Raw genomic sequence first — 20,096 nt, forward strand, 5'->3', positions numbered from 1 at the left:
CCTAGATTATGCTTATTCACTGCGATGCCTATGTGGTAAAGCATCCTCAAAATGCAACGGGGCGAACTGTGAAGCAGCTACCGCACTGCACTGCGAAATGGGCCGCAGAGGAACTTACGATTTTGGAGCAATTCTTCGCCAGTCTTGACAATGTGTGTAAAGCAAAACACTTGACGAAATATTGTCATTGTAGCTTAATTTTCATCTCAAATGTATAAGCCATATTCCACGCATTCAACAGATAAAATCTCTGATGAAAATGGTTTTTCATCAGTGTTTTATGGACGTTTGATAACTTGAACGCTCATTTTTTCTGGTCTCACGAAGGCCAAATTAGCAAGATTTTACTGTATACTGAAGCCTGATGAGCACTTCAAGAAGAAAAACACTGTGCCCTTAAGAAAATCGGTGATATTCCCAATAAGAAGAGGTCCTGTGGTGGACTACATTAATAATGGCAATGTTTTGCCACAAGATGGTACTTCAGCTTGTTTGATGTGATTTCCACTGCCAATTAAAATTAAAAATTCTTGCTTCTTAGGTATTGGAGAGCTCAGCTCAATTTATACAATAACAGGCAACATTGTTTCATTTCTACATTTACTTCATGAAACATTTTGGTCGGTGTTTGGCCCCTTTTTGGAAGAGGTCGCATGATAGCTAAGAAATTATTTGCAGTGCTATAGTATGGTCCCTGCAAAAACTTTTTAGTCTGCCGTCTCACACCTATGGAGGTACGCCTCTGTACTGCATGCAGCGGTGGCACTACTATACGCAGTCAGAGCATGGTCGGTCGACGGGCGCTAGTGCGAACGGGCCGCAGGCCGCGCACAGCTGCGCTAGTTTAGTCGCTTTCAACTCAGTGTTTTCGTTGGCCTCTGTTTTTTTAATGTTTTTTTCACATGAATAGTGCTTTAGATCACCGGAGAATGTTACTGTTGGACATTGCTGTTCATTACAAATTTACCACATAAACAGCATTGCAGCACTTTTTTGCTCTCGTCCACTGCACAAAACTATGAAAGACATATGCCAGCCAGTAGTTCTTTTCACTAGCTTTGTGGTGTAGATGCAGCGAACACGTAATTATAACGTACATCCGTGAATACATTTCTGTCCGCAATATGTTACTATACTTCCGATCTTGCTCTTGCTTTCATGTTCCGCTAAGTCCTAGCCATCTCGTGTAAATAACTAATTGAAGCATCAGCCAGTTTAAAAAACTTAAGCATCGACGTGCACAATTTCACTGACATTTCCATATTCCATTCATTCTAACCCTCACCTCTGTACAAGCAGTATACCAAAAATCGTCTTTTCTTTACATGGTCCCTTTAAGGTGGCGGTTCCACGGTCGCTATCTTGAGAGTAATTCAGATTCTGCCACCAGGCTACGCCACTAATCCATGACTAAGGAATTGAGTACCCAGCCCTCTTGACCTGCACTGCCTGAAGGCTGCTGCCTGAAGGCTTTTCTTTTATTGATGCTCAGGCAGCATCCAGGCAGAGAAGGGGAGGGCTTTTGTCCCCGCCTGCACAGCATGGGCTGCCTCATTCAACTCCCTCTCCCCAGACAAGAGCCTTCCCTCTACTGCCTATACTTCATCTCACAAGATGTTTGCCGCACAGGGAAAGGCAGAGGCACCCCAGTACAATCAGGATCACTGCACTACAATAGCCAATTGTGCTCCTAAATTGGTGGGGTGACAGTAGGAGCACAATTCTCTATTATAGTGTGCAGGGGCTAGGGGCACTTAGGAGCACAATTGCAAGGGCTCCTCTACTTTTCCCAGTGCTGCAGATATCTTGTGAGAGGAAGTATAGGAACCTGATTGCTCATTGAGCGTGAGGGGGTTGGACTGGACTGCAGTAGGCTACCTTGACTGAATAAAAATAAAAACGGGAAAATAAAAAGGAAAAAGCGAATGGCATATATTTCTGCAGGCTCCCTCAATGAACCTTAGTTGAAGTCAGCGCCTGTCTTGTGTTCTTTTGATCCTTGTCTTTAGCGCTGTGCAATCAAGTGATCATTAGGGGGCGACCATATCTGTAAGGGGGATAGAGTAATAGCGGGGCGCAAGTGCGCATGCCCAGTGTAATTACTGCACCCATCGCTTGTTCATCACAGCACTCGGTGGGTGTGCTTTGTAGCCGCGCTATTACCCTATGCCCCTGAGCATAGGATCCCCATATTCTAAAGCTCCCTATTGTTGATGCCATAGATAACTGGAACACTCCTTGAGTGGAGTGTAAACTGCCAGCTATTGCAAACAACACAAATTTCCTTTATCAAACGTTATTACAAATATGATAATATAGCTATAATTAGCTGAACTTCAGTCAACAGTCGTCCTTGCTTATTTTTAGTTTGTAGCACAAATTAACATGTTTCTATTTTCCCAAGAACTCCATCTCCTTTGTCGAGAGTGATATCGAAGGATCGCTTACACGTTCATCTTTGAGTTCTATTATTTTTCTGTCTTCTACAATCATCGCGCGTCAGTTTTTCTTTATTTCTGCTTATGAGTTTGCAGTCTGAAGCGGTGGAAACACTACTCGTTACAAAACAGTTGCCAGTTCAAAGCCAAGCAGAAAAGCTCGAAAAAAGTAGCCGCACTACCCTATCTTCGCAGGATATCACATAATGTGGAGAAAAAAAAAAAAAAAAAAAATTGGTCATCTTACACAGTTTCGCTGTGTAAGATGACCGATCCGTTGGCTCTCAAGAAACAAGGATGCACAAAAAAGCCCAATAAAAAAACCTGTTCAGTGTACGGAGGGCGTTGTGTATTCCTTACTGTTGTCTTGAGGTAAGGTGTACGTAAGGCAGACCGAGAGGTGCATAAATGAGAGTTTTTGTGAACACAACAAAGAAGCTGAGAACAAGAGAGGTAATATCGCCGATCACTATCTGGATGCCATCCCATCTTCAGACTGCAAGCTACTCATAAGCAGAAATAAAGAAAAACTGATACGCGAGAGTGTATAGAAGCCAGAAAAATAAGAGAGCTGAAAGAAAAATGTGTAAGGCGATCCTTCGATATCACTCTCGACGAAGGCGATCGAGTTCTTGGGAAAATAATTTGTGCGATTATGTGGTAACATGCGTCGCGATAGCATGCTGGTATCATGTTTTGTCTATGCTCCTACAGCAAAATCCTATAATGCATTGAATAAAATTCTTTTTTTTTTTTTTTTTTTTGTCCTTGTCTCAAAAGAGCTGTATTTCTTTGACAATGAACCAACTCGCCCGAACATCCACCCTGATCATAATAGTCATGCCTTCTCTCTATTACCTAAACTCGTCAAATATTGCCACGAGAGTTTTCCACCACGCCGTCAGAGAAGTCAAATGTGAATTTCGAGCGCTTCTAGCTCCGTCACGAACCTTGAACCGCGGTGCCTCTTAGTCACGATCATTTAGAGGTTCAAAATCAAATCACATTCGCTTGACTATAACATACATGGGCATCCTCATGAGGGGGTCCGCACCTTCACTTTATGAGGATTTGACTCGGTGAGTTGAGGGAGAATCAGCACTGAAAAATTAGTGAGGGCGAGGATGAAGGAAGGCAGAGGCGGTGAGGTGAGGGACAGGCTGGGAAAGACAGAGTTTGAGGGCGAGGACAAATGCTCCAAGAGAGGCGTAGTTTCTGTAGTAACAAAATGTAGCCGGCAAACATAAGACACGAGTACCCAGCACATTCTCTCCTCCACTGGTACTGTTGTAGAGAAAACAAAGCAATGGAACAGGGCACAAGCGCTACAGCTCGGCTTCGAAGGAAAAATAATATATATATATATATATAAAAAAAACAGAAACGACAAAGGAGCGTGACGACGAAAGCTACGAAACCACGAAAACGAAAAAGCATTTGACTCAGTTGAAACCTCGGCGGTGATGCAGGCATTGCGAAATCAGGGGGTAGACGAGCCGTACGTGAAAGTGCTGGATGATATATATAGTGGCTGCACGGCAACCATAGTTCTGCATAAAGAAAGTAACAAAATTCCCATAAAGAAAGGTGTTAGGCAAGGAGACACAATCTCCCCAGTACTATTCACAGCTTGCTTAGAGGAAGTATTCAGAGACTGGAATGGGAGCAGTTAGGGATAAGGGTAGATGGAGAATATCTCAGTAATCTGCGATTTGCTGATGACATTGCCTTGCTAAGCAACTCGGGGGATGAACTGCAAATAATGATTGATGACCTAGAAAGAAAAAGTAGAAAGGTAGGCTTGAAAATCAATATGCAGAAGACTAAGGTAATGTTCAACAGCCTCAGGAAGGAACAGCAGTTTACATTAGGTAGCGAAATACTGGAAGTACTAGGCGAATATGTCTACTTAGGACAGGTAGTAACCGCAGATCCGGACCATGAAAAGGAAATAACAAGAAGAATAAGATTGGGATGGAGCGCATTTGGCAAGCACTCGCAGATTATGACTAGCAGCTTACCGGTATCGCTCAAGAGGAAAGTATACAACAGTTGCATCTTGCCTGTACTCACCTATGGGGCTAAAACGTGGAGGCTAACCAAGAGTGTTCTACTTAAGTTGAGGACAACCCAGAGGGCTATAGAACGAAAAATGGTAGGGGTAACATCAAAAGATAGGAAGCGTGCAGAGTGGGTCAGAGAAATAACTCAAGTTACCGACATTCTAGTGGAAATTAAGAAGAAGAAATGGACATGGGCAGGACATGTAGTGCGAAGAGAGGATAACCGATGGTCGCTTAGGGTAACAAACTGGATTCCAAGGGAAGGAAAGCGTAGCAGGAGGCAGCAGAAAGTTAGGTGGGCGGACGAGATTAAGAAGTTCGCAGGGGTCAAGTGGATGCAGCTAGCACAGAACCGGGTTAAGTGGAGAATTATGGGAGAGGTCTTCGCCCTGCAGTGGGTATAGTCAGGCTGATGATGATAATGATGATGATGATGAACGGAACTGCGGTGGCAAAGTCAAATTTATTCATATTTTTGTAAAATTTTTTGCAGTCCTGCCTAAGATGTGGAAAATAAACAAACAGCAATGCACTTGGGCTGATACCAGTAAATAAACTACAGTTTAGCATCTGATGTATTTTCTAATGAGTTTGCAGAGCTAAGCAGAATTTTAGTTATTTCTTTTATAACTTTTATCTTTGCTGTGAACTCGTAAAACCTTCATATCATGCAACAAATTTGCGGCACGTAACAACCTCTTCTCCTCATTCGATAATTTCCATAGCATCAAGTTTTATTTTTCCTTCGAGAGATTGCATGATACCGACTCTCTAACGCGCAAGACTTCAACGCCCCACTTTCTGTGTAAGGCTGACTTGATAATAAGAATGCAGAGAGATTTTGCTTTGTCTGGATGCATCTCTAGCTGGTAGGTTGAAATTATGACAGTACTGCTCTTTGAATGGCTGATTCCGCTTAGCCGTTTCTGTGGAAGGAATGAGGCCTCTCTGTTCATCGGTTTCCCCGTGTTGAGTGTGCTAGCGGTTATTCGCTTCTCGTGCGAGGCAGCCCCATGAGCAGCGAAATGCCTGCTTTTGCCAAACACAAGCATACATCCTGTATGTTACTAATAACTAAAAACGAGTAACGAAAGCCACTGCTTGTACTGTACCGGGGGCATGTTTAGTTCGCCGGGGTACAGTGCTCGCTGTAGCCAGGGCGCACCTCAGTTGCACGCGCGAGAGCTTTAGCTAGCGGCGTTTCGTTGGACTCGGCACACAAACAGTATTACACACTGAATGGGAGGCAATAAATACATCACAAAGCAAGCAAGTGCACACTGGCAATGAATCTTTTGCAAGTAGCGCTACTGCGCATGCGCGCAGCCTCCTCGGACGCCCTTTTTCGCTCGGATGCCATTTTTGCTCGGATGCCATGCGAAAATAGGGGAAGGCCAGGTTCGCCAGCTTCCTGTTGTCATTGTAGGGGAGGGAAGGCGGGAGGGGGGGGGGGGGGGGGTATGTTCACCGATGACTCGTGCGGTCTCCACACAGGCTAGACAAGCGCAGCCCTACACTCAACTACCGTGTGGACTAAGATTGCACAAATTCTTGGCAACGCATCCCCTCAATAGTACTTTGCCTAACGCCCACAAGAAGGGTGTCCTACTGAAAAAAGGTCCATTTGCGGAAGTCACGAGACTCGATTCGTCACTGAGAGGGAGACCCAAACAGTACCCCAGCCATTGTTCGAACGTCCCCCTCTTTAACAAATCCGTTCCAAGACGTTTCACTATGCCCCCACTCAAGTCAACCGCGTTTACATGCTTTCCGTAGCGGGAAAGGGCCGAGTCAAATCACCCCTGCACCGGAGTTTGACTCGACCAATCGACCCGACCCGCCAGTGTTTACGTCCCTCACTGGATCGAAAGGAAAGGGCGGAGTGCAAACGTAGAAACATAATACCCTCTAGCAAATACCCCTCGATTCAGGGTGTTTGTAGCGCCACCCTCGTAATATTTCTGAAATGCGACATTCTTAGTGCACCTACATTTCACAGATGGCGCTACCTACTACATTTATCACACGTGGCTCTGCTATTCCACTATTATTTGTTTTTTGTACACTTTGTAGTTGATAATTGTTGCCATTTGAATAAAGGAAGGAAAGCCCGAAACTTTAACAGAAAAAAAACAAGCCATGGAGTATTTCAATTGTGCTTAAAAAATTTCATGAAGAGTTCGCGCGCTTCAAGCGAACCACGAAAAAATTAGCTGAAATCACCTTGACCGTGCACATTCCAGTCATAGAGCAAAACCGATGCTTACCCTCTGACAGCGAAGTGTGAAGTTTTTCCACGCGAAACCTCAGCACCGCTAAAAGCTTGTTATTTGAAGTTTAGCACTTTCTTTTAGCCATTTTACAAATTAACGCTAGCTTTGATAACAAGTAAATGAAGCAGACAGCCGATATTTTCAGGAAAAAGCAAACCTTGCAAGACTTCCAACTGTGCAAAAGATCCCCACAGCAGAATGCATAATTTAAAAGTTATTGTATATACAATTACCTGTTTTATACACTTTTCAAAGGCACGTGGCTAATAAACTAAGCGATACACCCTAATAATAATGTTTAACTTTGTTCATTAACATCTAGTCTCTAAACATCTCGAACGGTTTTTCTCTAGGTGCAAAAAGTTTTGCACAATTTTGCATTTCCTGAGACAGAGCTGAAAAGCCGTTTCTTACCTTAGCGTTTTTCTTAACAGCTTAAACATCTTTGCAGCTATTTATACACCAAATGTACCATTCGAAAGCAGAGAAAATAGGCTTTACAGAGATATTAAAACCACATTTATAAACTAAACGAATGACGCACAGTAGGCATATGAATATCACCAACAATGCCATCTCTTCACCACTGGAGTGGGACCACCACCTTAAGAAGGCTACCTCTGAAGGATTTGCAGCCATGAACTGCTGCGTATAAATTTATACTCAAGTAAGCATAAGTGTGCATAATTTTAATTTCAAAATAAAAGGAGTGCCTTGGTATGTTGCAGTTTTCCATGACTTAAAATAAGGTCTAGCCAAGAAGTAACTTTGTACTATATTCTCGTTTGCTGCAAAACTGCTTACTCATATTTCTGTACAAGAGCACGATGAAAAACGGCAAACTATTCACCAATGATTATCCTAAACACCAATGAAATAATGATGAATGTGCTGTGATGCAAAAGCCCAACTGTACAGCCAATGAACTTGGAATTTTGCACATGATCCACAAGTGGACAATCTGACAACTGACGCAAAGTAAAGCACTGCCTTGCACAATATTATGTTGTAAAAAAGTAAAAAATAATGTGAAAAATGCTGCCTCATATCTCACAGGATTTGAAGGGCTGCTCTGGTCAACAGGCGAAATAGGAGAAGTCTCAACCTGCACAGTTTCAACAGATGGGGTAGCCAGGCTATTGGGTGAAGCTCTCAATGATCCCTTTGGACTAGGTTCAGATGAATTCATGACGACTTCTTCAGTGTCACATGGAAGCCCATATGAGCTGTAGCAAGCAAAAGGCATTTGGCTTTACTTCTCCAACAGACAGATTTTCAAAAGCATGCCATGCCAGTTCATGCAGAAATGCGCACATAATTCTTTTTTTTCATCAACCCTCATCAGATCTAAGTCAGTGGGACCGTGAAATATATTCTAATTAATCGGGTTATCACATTAACTCTAGTGCAGCAAAAAAAGAAGGGCAAAAAATTTTATTGCGGCAATGCGCTGATGCATAAGAGTAGACCCCCTAACAGGTAGCCACTGGTGTAAAAAAAAAACTGCACTCCAAATTTAAGCCAATTACTGTGAAAGACATATAAATGCACATCTAAGCCAGAGCAAACAAAATATGAGGGCTGGAAGCCAAAAGCAGTGGCAGGGTGTTTTTAATGTACACAAGAGGGGTTTGCCTAGTAATAAGCTCGGCAGGCTACTAAATATGATAGAAAATGTACAAGACGTGATGCATATACTCAAGGTGCACACAAAGCACTCGCAAAAATCACACCTATGCCCCCTTACATAGGTAAATGAAACGCCCGTCCTTTGGCATACTGAAAATTATTTGTGTGACTGTAACTGGAAATGCCGTGTGACTTGCTAACTTGCTAATAAAAATCTTCAGATTATCAAAGGCATTGAAAAATAGGTGTACAACAGGCTTCTAATTCATCCAGCTGTGAAAAAACTCGAGTTACTTTATTCTGACATACCATAAACTTCATTTTGCATGCTTCTCATTCATATGAATTCTTCAAGAAGGAAAAGCATAAATAATTACAGTTGAACCTCATTAACAAGAGATGCGGACCTAACCAACAATCAAGGATAAGGGACATTTTCCACTTGATTGCTAGCCCTATCTCTCCAAACAAGCAAACCTTTAATGTATGAGACATCAGGTATAAAAGACAAGTTGTCTTTAAATTCTGACTTAGAACCTTGCTAAGCTCAACTTAAACCCCTGCTTGTAAGAAACCTTTTATATAACAAACAAAAACTCTTCTCCAGTATCTGTATGCTAAAGAGGGGTTGAACTGTACTGCCAAATAAATAAAAAAAAAACTTTAAAATAATCCTGACCAACTGAGCAAAGAACTGCAGGCCTAGATGATTGTAGTGGCATGACAAAAAAAAAAAAAAAAAAAAAAAATTAACACTGCAGTGTCTACACATTCCACTGTCTGAATTTCTTGTTTTTGCACCTGTACATGGATGTGGTAAAAAAAAAAAAAAAAAAAAAAAAAAAAAAGAAGACATGAACACTGCAGTAAAAAAGCGCCAAACAGTTCCATGAATATGTCTAGCGTGCTTTTGTTATCACCCAGGTAAAAAGCACAATAGCAAGAAATTCTGCAAGCACCAAATAAAAGCATTGTCTGTATCACCCCTGTACAAAATGAAAAGTTTACAGAAATGCTTAATAGCCAAAGTGCATTACTGCTATGGACGGAATTATTCCCCTACAACCAAATAAAGCAGGCGTTTTGTTGCCACAGTGTTCCTGTAATTTGTCTACTTCATAACCTAAATGATATCTGTTGCCACCAGGCAACTCAAGAAATAAGCACTTACCTCTCATCATCATGCAAGACCAGAGGCACTATCATTTCTCGCGCATTCAAGGGACTGAACACTGCACGACTGATGTCCAGCTCCCTGGTGGTTGCTGGTAAAGACAAGGGCTTTACTGCTGTCATGAGCCTTGACACCTCAACTGCACTCGGGGACTGGCCAGAAGTCAATGGCTCGCCGACAACACAGCTGCTTGTCTCTCCTAAGTCCTCCATAAGGTCGGTTACAACACGGACTACAGGCCCTTTTGACACCCGAGAACCAGCAGGCTGCACAAAGCAATAAAGCCTCACTTAAAAATGCACGAACAAACACTGTACAGGGTGCTTCAGGGAGGACTAAAGAACTTTAAAGAAATAATGGGTTCAAAAAAAAAAAGAATGAACAGACTCTCTATTGTGGACACAATATGCTGCAAAACTCTGATAATTATCCAACTAATTAACTAAAACCCACTAATTAAGATTTTAATTATCAAAATTGGATAGTTAGTCCTAATGAGGAGTTTGAAGCAGCGAACAAAACGATGCCATATCGGTTTTTGAAACGAAAAATTCATTTCTTGAAGTTCTGCTGTGAAAGGAAATCTGATGCTTTTTTCCTCACGAAAATTAAACTAAGCACAAAAAACATGAAGGAAGCTCGATACAGAAGCGAAGTCTGTGACGTGCCATGCACGTTATATCACTCTGTCACTTATAAAAATAACGACCACGCCACTTGCAATGATTGGCCTTTCTCTTGCATCAAGCTGTGAGGAAAAAGAATGTACATGGTGCAATGCAGCTTGCAATTTAAACTATGTGCCGTTGCCATTGCTCACGTCATCACCAGATGTGGCTTCCGTACCGAGCTCCCAGCGCACCTCGTGGGCTCAGGTTTGGCTTTGTACAGAAAAAGGTTCGTATTTCCTCGCACTGCAAGGCTTTAGAAAATTAAGTTCAGAAGAATCGACTGTTGGGCTAGTCATGAGTAGTAGATACAAAACGCAAGAGTGGACAGGACAGAAAATGAGTTTTCATTTTAAAACTGATTTTAAAACTGAGTTTCACAGCAAATTGTATCCGCCATGTGGAGATTTCGTTCCTGCAAATATTTTTTTGTCTATTTTGAAGCCACCATTTCTTAAAATCAGTTGAAGCCTCCCCTGAAATGCCCTTTATAATTGCTACACCTACACCAAATGATGAGTCTCACTGAACCATAAATAAAGCTTGAACTGAAGAGAAAAAAAAAGCACATTTATTCTAGGCAGAGTAGTGCACTATCTGCACAACTTACTGAATCCACTTGGTAGCTGGAAACAAAAGTAGCCTTAGCCAGCCGAGGAACCTTAGGACTGGAGCCATCCTCCAGCATCAGTGGCACCTTGCGCTTCACTGTAAGACTGCGGTTGGCCTGCACCAAGGTTACCAAGAACTGAATAAGCTTATCAACTATCTGCTGCTGCTTCATGTCCTTCTGATGAAGACGGGCAACTTCACGCCATAGTGCTTTGTTTTCCTTCTTCACATCATCAAGCGATCGGCCCATATGCTCTTGGCGGCTTTGTATATTAACAACATTAGCAAGCAGTTCCTTGAGGACCTCACTGTTGTCTGGCCCATCGTCAGCAGCCACACCCCCAGCCCGGCTGGTCGGTACCTGCATACACAAGTGCTAGCTTTCACTAGTCCGTACCCCACACCCCAGGAGTACATCTGCAGAGAGAGCGTGTTCTGCACATGTAGTAACAAAGTTCAGTTAAAACCAGTTGTAAACATTTAAAGCTCCTTCACTATCTCTAACTGCAAAAGCAGACATAGCTTTAAGTCAGCCACACAATACAAGTCACCTCTGGGAAATGTAATATTGATCATGCGTGACCAAGACACTTTTGATGGACTCTGCTCAGACACATTCACACTCAATATGAAGATTGGAAGTAGAGGCGTGTCAATAATCAAAATTTTAGATAGTTTCCGAACAGCTCTTACTGCAGTTCTGCTATATGAAATATAATACCCTCTAAATTCTCAGAAATTACACAACTCTTGTTCCATCTTCAGTCTCAAAAATATTCTGTTCAGTTCACACCCACTTAATATTACTTGTATTTGCTTTACATCAAAAGATTTGACATCAATATATATTTATTTATAGGCTATTCATGCACTTTTAACACTCTGCTCTAAAATGATGCCAACATTATTACCATGAACAATCCTGACTACTTGGGCACATTACACTAATTGTAAAAACATATAGTAACACATTTCATCGTCAATCACATACAAACCTGGTACGTTTCACAAACTCAGAAAGTTGCATTTCTTAATTTTGTTCTCTCAAGGCATTACTCAAACTGCTTTTTCTTTTGAACCAGTCCATTAAATTTCACCTGCTGCTGAATTTATACATCTAGGAGCTATGATGAAGTGATTTCCTATACAATCATTCAGAAAAGCTGGAGCAACTCTCAAATGGAAGGGGCAGCTCAACTAGTACCGTATGATTTTGTTCAAAATGTCATGTCGTTATATGAGGATGCAGATAAGGTAGTGGTCAATTGGTTCAAAAGAAAAAAGCTGCATGCAACCTTTGAACTTGGTAACACTAATAGAGCAGTGAGGACATCCTAATAGGTGCCTACTGCTGCAATATAGTTTTCTCCTTTTATAAAAGAGTAATCAGCCCGCTAACCAACAATACCAAAAAGGGAAAGCAGTGCACAAAAATTTTAGAAATAGCTGTAGCCAAGGAAGGTCAACATGTACAATGTATTGAGAGGAATCTCACAAGGTGCAGCAAGTTTCTACCTTAAGAACAATTACTCATTATCACCTACCTGAATGCAGCTATATGATGACAAAGGAAGGGTAAACAAGAGGCTTTTTTGCAGCCTGGGTACCCAGGTATGCATGCAGGGGGCATAAATGTGCCTAAAGCTCCAAGGAGTGTGTCAACATCAGTACTAAAATAAAGCTTTTACTAATGGACCATGCTGCTGTCACAGGAGAAAGTAATATCAAAGCTAAGCCCACACAACACAAATATTCGAAAGGATTAGTTAATCATACCAGCTGCGAAGCTCTAAAGTACAATCTGGCCAAATACAAAAATGGACCCTGAGAACGATCATGGTGTCACCGCTTCTATGCTGTGCAAACAAGTGAACTAAAGGGCCAAACCCATTTTGTTACATGATAATGGAACAAAATAGTAAAAGCTGTTACATACTCATTTATGCTCGTTCAAAAAGCTGCACACATTGCTACCATTTAGATGTCAATGCTCTGTTTATGAACAGTCACAACCTATTCATCTCACACATTGCTACCCCCTTTGCAGCCTTCCAATTCAGATGCCCTACTGCCTATTAACTGCTATAATGCATATAAGCAAGCACCCACCACAGCTAGCTGCAGAGTTACACTGCACTCCTCCTTTTAGTGTGTAGTACTACTAGCCGCAATCACGGATTTCGCCAATGTCTGTCCGAAGCCACTCGCTCTCTCTCTTTTTGTGAACTTGCAGTGGAGAAAGAGACGGCTGTGAGGTGCGCATCGCGCGGCTCAGCATTGAGGAGGCGGAGCGGCAGCACAGCTCCAGCAGAAGCCTCTCTCTATCCATCCGTCTCTCCGTAAGTTGAAGAGGAGGAAGGGAAAGTGGCGACGCCCACATCACGTGCCTTAACACTGAGGGGGCGGAGTGGCCGCATAGATGCACCCAGTGAGAGAGTAAGACAATGAGAGAGGGGCGTGTCTGTTGCGGGCGTGGCGGCAGTCACTGGGCAGCTTGCACAAGCGTGTGTTACTTCAAAGTGAGCAGCCGTGTGTCGCTCGAGCGCCCTCAACTTCGGTATAACTTCAGCATCTCTTCCCTCTCATCAGTCGCTCCTCAGCCTTCACGGACGGCATAAAGCCGGGTGTCTGGCACTGCAGCGCAGGTTCGCCGTGCTGGAGTACACCGGTTACAAAGGCAGCGGGGTCGTGAGTCTACTGATTCTGATAATGTAGCTAAACAGTGCAAGGATCTAGAAGTACTAATAATTAGAAAACATGCCGAGCGTGCTCAGGAAACTGCTTAAGACACTGAGCTTCATCGTGAAACGAATGCTGAAGCGAAGAGAAGCAAACATGCGGTAGAAACTCCAGGACAACATGCTGCGCGACTGCAAGCGATGGAAAGGTACAGCCGGGATAAGCAGTGCTAAGCACCTACTTCGCATTTGATTAACTATGCAAATCGGCCCTAATTTTTTTTTCTTGGAGTATACCCCTGTAGGGGCAACATCTTCATCCAGATAGCTGGACATGCTCCGAGTTTCCCCATATAGCAAACTCCTTACTTAGTTTTCCAACCTACAATCTATCCTTTCATTGTTTCTTTCCATTCCCTTAACCATTATACCATAACACTTATCATATGGCCATGGGCTGCACATGTGTCTTTTGGTCAAGGCACAGCAACCTTCGAAATTGTTGAGAATTTCATAACCCTTAATAGAAATTACAAATTCACAGTAATGCATTACCTGGTATTGAACTAGCAGATGCATCCAATAACTATTCTTATTTCACAAATCTATCCATGAGACGCTTCAATCTCAAACCAGTGTGCTTTCCCCTGCGCCTTCACAAGTGACTGGCCGCGTGTGCCAATGCAACAACATTTTTTATTTATTTAGACATACTGCAGACCAGAACTTTGGCCCAAGCAGGAGGAGCATTGCATAAAAATACAGATATAACAAGCGAACACACTAGAACACTGTACAACAGAACAATAAAAACAGACATCCCATTCACTCTACAATTATTTAAAATGGCTTCCCAGCATTTCCATAAAAGCATCAGACTCAAATATACCAACGAAGAAGGAATTCCAGTCTGCAACCATTCACGGGAAAAAAACTGAACTTATGAGCGCTTGTTTTGGCAAAAATTGGGGCTAATGAATGCTGATGAGTGTGTCTAGTTTTTCTAGTGTTAAGTGCTTTCACACAGTCAGGCAACTGAATAATAATTTTACCTGAGAAGCTTTTGTGAAGCAACACAAGATGGCTGATTTTCCTTCTTTTCCTTCTTATCTCTAATGTTTGGATACTATTTTTTTGCATTAACTGAGTTGGTGAATCATTCCTTCTATATTTAGCGAAAATATATCGGATCGCCTTTCTTTGTACTTGCTCTAATTGACTGATGTTTTTCTTGATATAAGGGTCCCACACTACAGCTGCATATTCCAGCCTAGATCTTACAAGAGAACTGTAGGCTATAATCTTAGTATTTACTGGAGCACCTTTAAGCTTTCTTATAATGTACCACAGCTTCCTAACAGCCATTGAACAGATATCGGAAATGTGCTTGAGGAGGTGGCACTGCGACTTTTGTACACGTCATGAGAGCCGTCAATCAAGGTGAGCTGCCTATCTGAGGAACTGAGAAGCTAGCGTTTGTTTTGCTGCAAACATAAAGGTTCCTCCGTTTGTCTCCTTGATAAATCAGCTGTTAAGCACTGTTGGTTGTCGATCATGCTCGGGGGACGAATGTATGCGAGAGTCCTTTGGACATGCCCGTTAATGCTTTTAGGTGGCAGTTCAGGCCATTCAAGGATTAGTATGCTGGTTGTCTGCCAAAAATGGGCTGTCGTGCGCACTGGAGAGAAAGAAAAGTCACATGCGTGGTTCAAATTCTTGCAAACGGAAGCTTCCAGGTGAGCACTGGCAGGACTATGGAAATTGCTCGAGGTGAGTGTGTCGACGGCTGGCTTAGTTAACTTTTGACAACCCGTGTACATTCCTTTGCTTCACCCCTTAATGCAAGGAAAAGGCCAGCCATTGCCAACAGCATGGTCATTATTTTTGAGAGCGATAGAGCAAAAGGAAGTGCATGACATAATACAGCAGAAAAGGCAGTTCCAAATTTCCAATTTGGCACAATTTCTTCATTCCAGAAAGTAATGTTGCACTAACTACACTTATTGTAAATCTCGCAAAAAAAAAAAAAAAAAGATCAAAATAAACACAAGAGAGAGCCCACACTGAACCCCAAAAAACCCAAGGCAGGTAAAACCAATTGAAAATAAAGAAAAAGTGAAAAAAAAAAGAAATGCCTAAGAGAAAATTTAAGAAAATCCAGTTAGATTATGACACAAATGATGACAGGCAAAGTTGGCTGGCATGGCAAGGAAGGCCCCAGCAGGATTAATAATTAGGAAGAAAGAAAAGAAACAAGGCTGGGTCCAGCATGCCCAGTAGCTGCAGATGTGCTCACAGGTGGCAAGGAGGAGAGAAGCTGTGGGGAGCTTTGAAAAGAAAGGCGAGAAAAAAAAAGGGTAAGAAAAAAAGATGATAAACAGGCTAAGGAAAGCAGGAGAGAAAAAAAATGGGAGAAAGACGTGTGAAGCAGGAGAGGTGAGAAACAGGTGGGAACAGAGAAAATGAGACAGAACACGTAAAACGAGGAAAAAAAAAAGGGAAAGGAATTATGGCGGGAACCACAACACGAAGACAAAAAATGGCAAAAATAAAAGAGCTAGAAGCTAACAACAACCATGAGAAAAAAAAAAGTAATAATAAGAATGACCACTCCACCACCCGACTAACTGGTTACCCAAATGGGTTAATTAAAAATTTTTTAGGGAGTATTTTTTACCCGACTTAGGATTAAAAGAATTTTAATGCAAATTACATTTATCAGTTTAAGTTTGTCCACCAAAATTTTTTTTCTATTTTAAACTTCCTATCCTTTTGAAATTTTCGAAAGTGTTCACTGAAGCACCCAGCACAGTCTCTAAAAAAATTCCGAAAGCTTTTTTTCTTTCAAACATCCTATATTTTAGAAATTTTTGAAGTTGTTAAGCACCTAGCATAGTCATGAACCACAAAAATACCGCAATGTTATTTATTCCAGTATATTTACCCGAAATAGGATTTCAATTCACAGAAGTCATATATTTACCTTTCGTTTGATAAATTTAAGTAGGCCTTCTTGACAGCGGTTGAAGAAGTTATGGGAAAACTCTATTTCCTCTTGGTCCGACCTTAGGCCCTGGTCGATGTTCACCACTTTACGAAAGCCATCTGCAAAAAAGAATAATGAGGAAAGTATTCACCACTTTACGAAAGCCATTTGCAAAAAGGAATAATAAAAAAGTCACTTTTTCAATTCCCCTGGTTGCTCAAAATGGAGGCTTGCAAAAGCAGTTACCAACTAACTCAGGCTGATAGTCAAAACAAAAGGCTTGGCTTGGTTGGCAGGACTTGTCCCAAAGCAACCAAGGCAACAGGAGATGCCCTAGTGAGAGCTTCAGAAATTTGGCTCTCTGCAGAAAGGCAAGACACCCATGTGCTGTATAATGTCAGTGCACATTGACACTGCACAGCACATGGGCGTCTTGCCTTTTCCCTCTATCAAGCCTTTTTCCTCTAAGCCAAGCGTCTTAGCCCCTCATCCACCATGGTGGAGCCAGAGAAGAATAGAATTTCTTATATCAACTAAAATTGATAGATAAAAGAAACTGAGTGTCTCTTTATCTCTTGTATTGCATGGCGATGAACACCCAGCAGTCAAGATACCAAATATGAAGTGCCAAAACATCTCAAATAACTAATTAATTCTGCATGTGATATACTTTGTTTTTAAATAACAGGAGATTATTACATCCTAATGACAAAGATGCTTTCAGTGAAAGTGGAGCACTTATAATCTGGGAAAGGCCCAAAATTTAAATACAGGTGTCACCACTGGTTTTTAACAGTCATTAAAAAATCCATTCTATACTAGAAGTCCAGAGTCTGAAGCGAATGATAGGCGAACCCTGAATGCAATTTTCCCAGCAATAAATGTGTCTTCCACTGCCAGACAACACGACATGGCCAGAAAGTGCCGTACAATCAGTTTCAGTGCAAAAGCAAATGATGATGATGATGATGAAAAGCCCTCCAACCACAAATCTTCTGTAAAGCCTCTGCTAAGCTCACGGAAAAAAAGAGCCATCTGAGCCAAGTGGATCTGAATCCAGGAATCTCTCGTGGGAAGCAAGTAAGGAACCTCATAGCTATTGCCGCAACCGACCACCCCACATGTTAAACCGCAAAACACTCTCGCACTGTACACTTCAGGTCCTACCTGGTTAGCCTACATTAAAACCTGACCACTTTTTTTTTTCTTTTGTGAATACTAACTGCATGAACCTACCCTCATTTCCCCTTTAGGTCACGTGTAAAGGGTCACGTGTCTTGCATGTCTGTTGCTCCATAATTCTATCAATAAATACCTTTTGCTACCGAAGGCCAGAGAGGCGAAAGCCAGAGTAATCCTGGCCAAGGAAGCTGCTCCACACTACTGCAATGCATACTGAGGAGGCTAGTACTTGTGAATGAAGCCAAAATAAAAAGGTAACTTGATAGCGATATTGTCTTGCCACGAGTGATGTGAGTAGAAATGCCACTACAGCCCCTTTTGCAGTCACTTTTTCACCAGCAGCTATGTTGACTGATGGGATTCCTAAATGAAAGGCTGTAGGCGAACATGTCTGTTGTAATAATGGTCACACATAAAAAAAGAAAAGCCCACTGAACTCCTTGGCTCTCGTGCCACAATTTCTCTGCTGTTGATAATGTGCTGCGCTGTACAAAATTGTGAGGGTTTATGCATGGCTTGAACCTACTGATAAAGCAAAAGCAGTGAGTATAGCAGTGATAACCCCTGGTAACACTGCATTTTCAATCCGCATACTTTTTTTTTTTTCACAACTTTTCTTTAAGTTGCAGTTTTGGGAAAAAGAAGGCACTTTATACTTTTGGATAGACACCATGGAGTGGTGCACAGCTACATCTAATTAGGTCAAGGTCACGTTTTCATTATTTTTCTTGTAAATTGTAAACTGATCTATAAATCGAACACAACCAGAGTTCCGTTGAAAGCATTGAAGTTCACCAGCGTTCTAGGCAGAATCCACTTTCATGCCCTGCACATGCGATGCCCACAGACGGTTTCCTGCTCCAGTCGGGCAGCTCTCTGTGGCAGTGCATGCATGCACACTACGGAAACTACCCTTTTCCTCCTCTCTGCAGAATTGTGCGCATCTGCTGGGATGCCGCCACACTCTTCCTCCTCTCTGTAGCGAGCAGAACAGCGGACACCTGTCGAACGATGAAGCTGGTTACCATGGTTACAGCGTATGCGCAGTAGTGACTTGTGTCATGTATGGCAGCCTCGGCTTTACATGCCGTAGTGAAGCTTTCACTTCAAAAACCACCACAAGTTCTGATTAGAAAGTCTCAGAAAAACATACAAACCTATACTTTACTGAAAACCAATTCCCTTTGTTCACTCTCAAAGTCCATATTTTATTTCCCATATCCAAAAGGAGCATCCTTACCACTACAGGCCTCACTCGCAGCATCACTGTCGAAAGTAAGTTCAAAACTTGCTCCGCTGTCAAACCACCTTTTCTTCATGACTCCATGATTTGCATGAGATAGAAACGCACATTTCTTGTTGCTTGTAAAAAAAATGCCTTTTTTGCATGAGACAGAAACGCACATTTCTTGTTGCTTGTAAAAAAAATGCCTTCCTCTCAATAGGTCCATCTAGTTGCTAAGATATCAGGCAAAAAAAAAAAAAAAAAAGCTTAAATTGTGCTGATATCTATGAAACATAGTAAGAAACAGGTACTTACGAAAACACCTAAGTGGCCAGCGCATTGCTGGCCACAGAAGCCAACAAGTATTGTACCATTACAACAACAAGTGCTGAGCATTACAACAAGTATTGTAATAGTCGGTTGAGCTTTTTTTTCATACTTACACAGATTAAGTTGCCTGATCAAGCTTGCCATGTTGTTGTGCTTGAAATACACAGGCAGGAGTTCCTTGGCAAACTGTGCCTGATTATGTATGATGAAACTCTGGCCATTCTACAACAAAACAATTGAAAATCAATGCATGGAAAGGCTATAGGTCAGCACACTATACAGTGGAGTCATAATATAATTTAGAACATTCCTGTCAAATACAGTAAAACATTGTCACAGCAAACAATAAGAAAAATATCAAATACATTGCTGTACCTGAAATTTATCATAGAAAATAATGTAAAACAAAAGTGTGCGCAAGAGCAGTGCAGTTCCATCCCTAAAGAAACAGCAACTCGAGTGATGATTACTCAAGAAAGAGAGAGTTCTTCTAAAGTTTCTGTCCCGTTAAGAAGGTGCTCGCGGCTAATTTGGAAGCCAAAATACAGAGCGCCGTTTAGGCTTGCTTCCCTGTAAAGTACCACCAGTGCGCAATGGCTGTAGGGTAAAGGGACCCTGAAAAGGTACTTATGGCAATATTCTAATGCAGAAAATTTATAAATGTGGTCTTTCCAATTATTCAGGTCAAATTTAAAAGCTCTATACAGACCCAATAATTTACAAGTTAAGGTATGTTTTTATATGTGCTCTTGGAAGCCCCTCGCAACTGATTAGAAAAACACCTCGCCAGGCGTTCTTAACTGCCTTTTTTCATTAACATCAACTGTGCACTTAAGGG

The 20,096-nt window shown here is 41.9% G+C and overlaps 1 protein-coding gene across 2 annotated transcripts in view; it reads right to left on the reverse strand.

Moving 5' to 3' along the window:
- Window positions 1-20,096, reverse strand: part of LOC146205087 (heat shock factor protein-like) — a 58,390-nt gene that overhangs the window by 35,111 nt on the left and 3,183 nt on the right. For both annotated transcript variants that reach the window (XR_014704123.1, XM_084589776.1), the window contains exons 2-6: window positions 19,372-19,480; window positions 16,519-16,640; window positions 10,856-11,218; window positions 9,575-9,843; window positions 7,829-8,000 (exon numbers count right to left, since the gene is read on the reverse strand). Coding sequence is in view for 1 of the 2 variants with exons in the window: in XM_084589776.1 (XP_084445902.1) it covers window positions 7,829-8,000; window positions 9,575-9,843; window positions 10,856-11,218; window positions 16,519-16,640; window positions 19,372-19,480 (1,035 nt within the window). In the remaining variant the exon portion in view is untranslated. The remainder of the gene's footprint in view (window positions 1-7,828; window positions 8,001-9,574; window positions 9,844-10,855; window positions 11,219-16,518; window positions 16,641-19,371; window positions 19,481-20,096) is intronic.

This window comes from Amblyomma maculatum, chromosome 1, assembly GCF_055883805.1.
Source record: "Amblyomma maculatum isolate TAMU_Amacu chromosome 1, ASM5588380v1, whole genome shotgun sequence".
NCBI lineage: Eukaryota > Metazoa > Arthropoda > Arachnida > Ixodida > Ixodidae > Amblyomma > Amblyomma maculatum.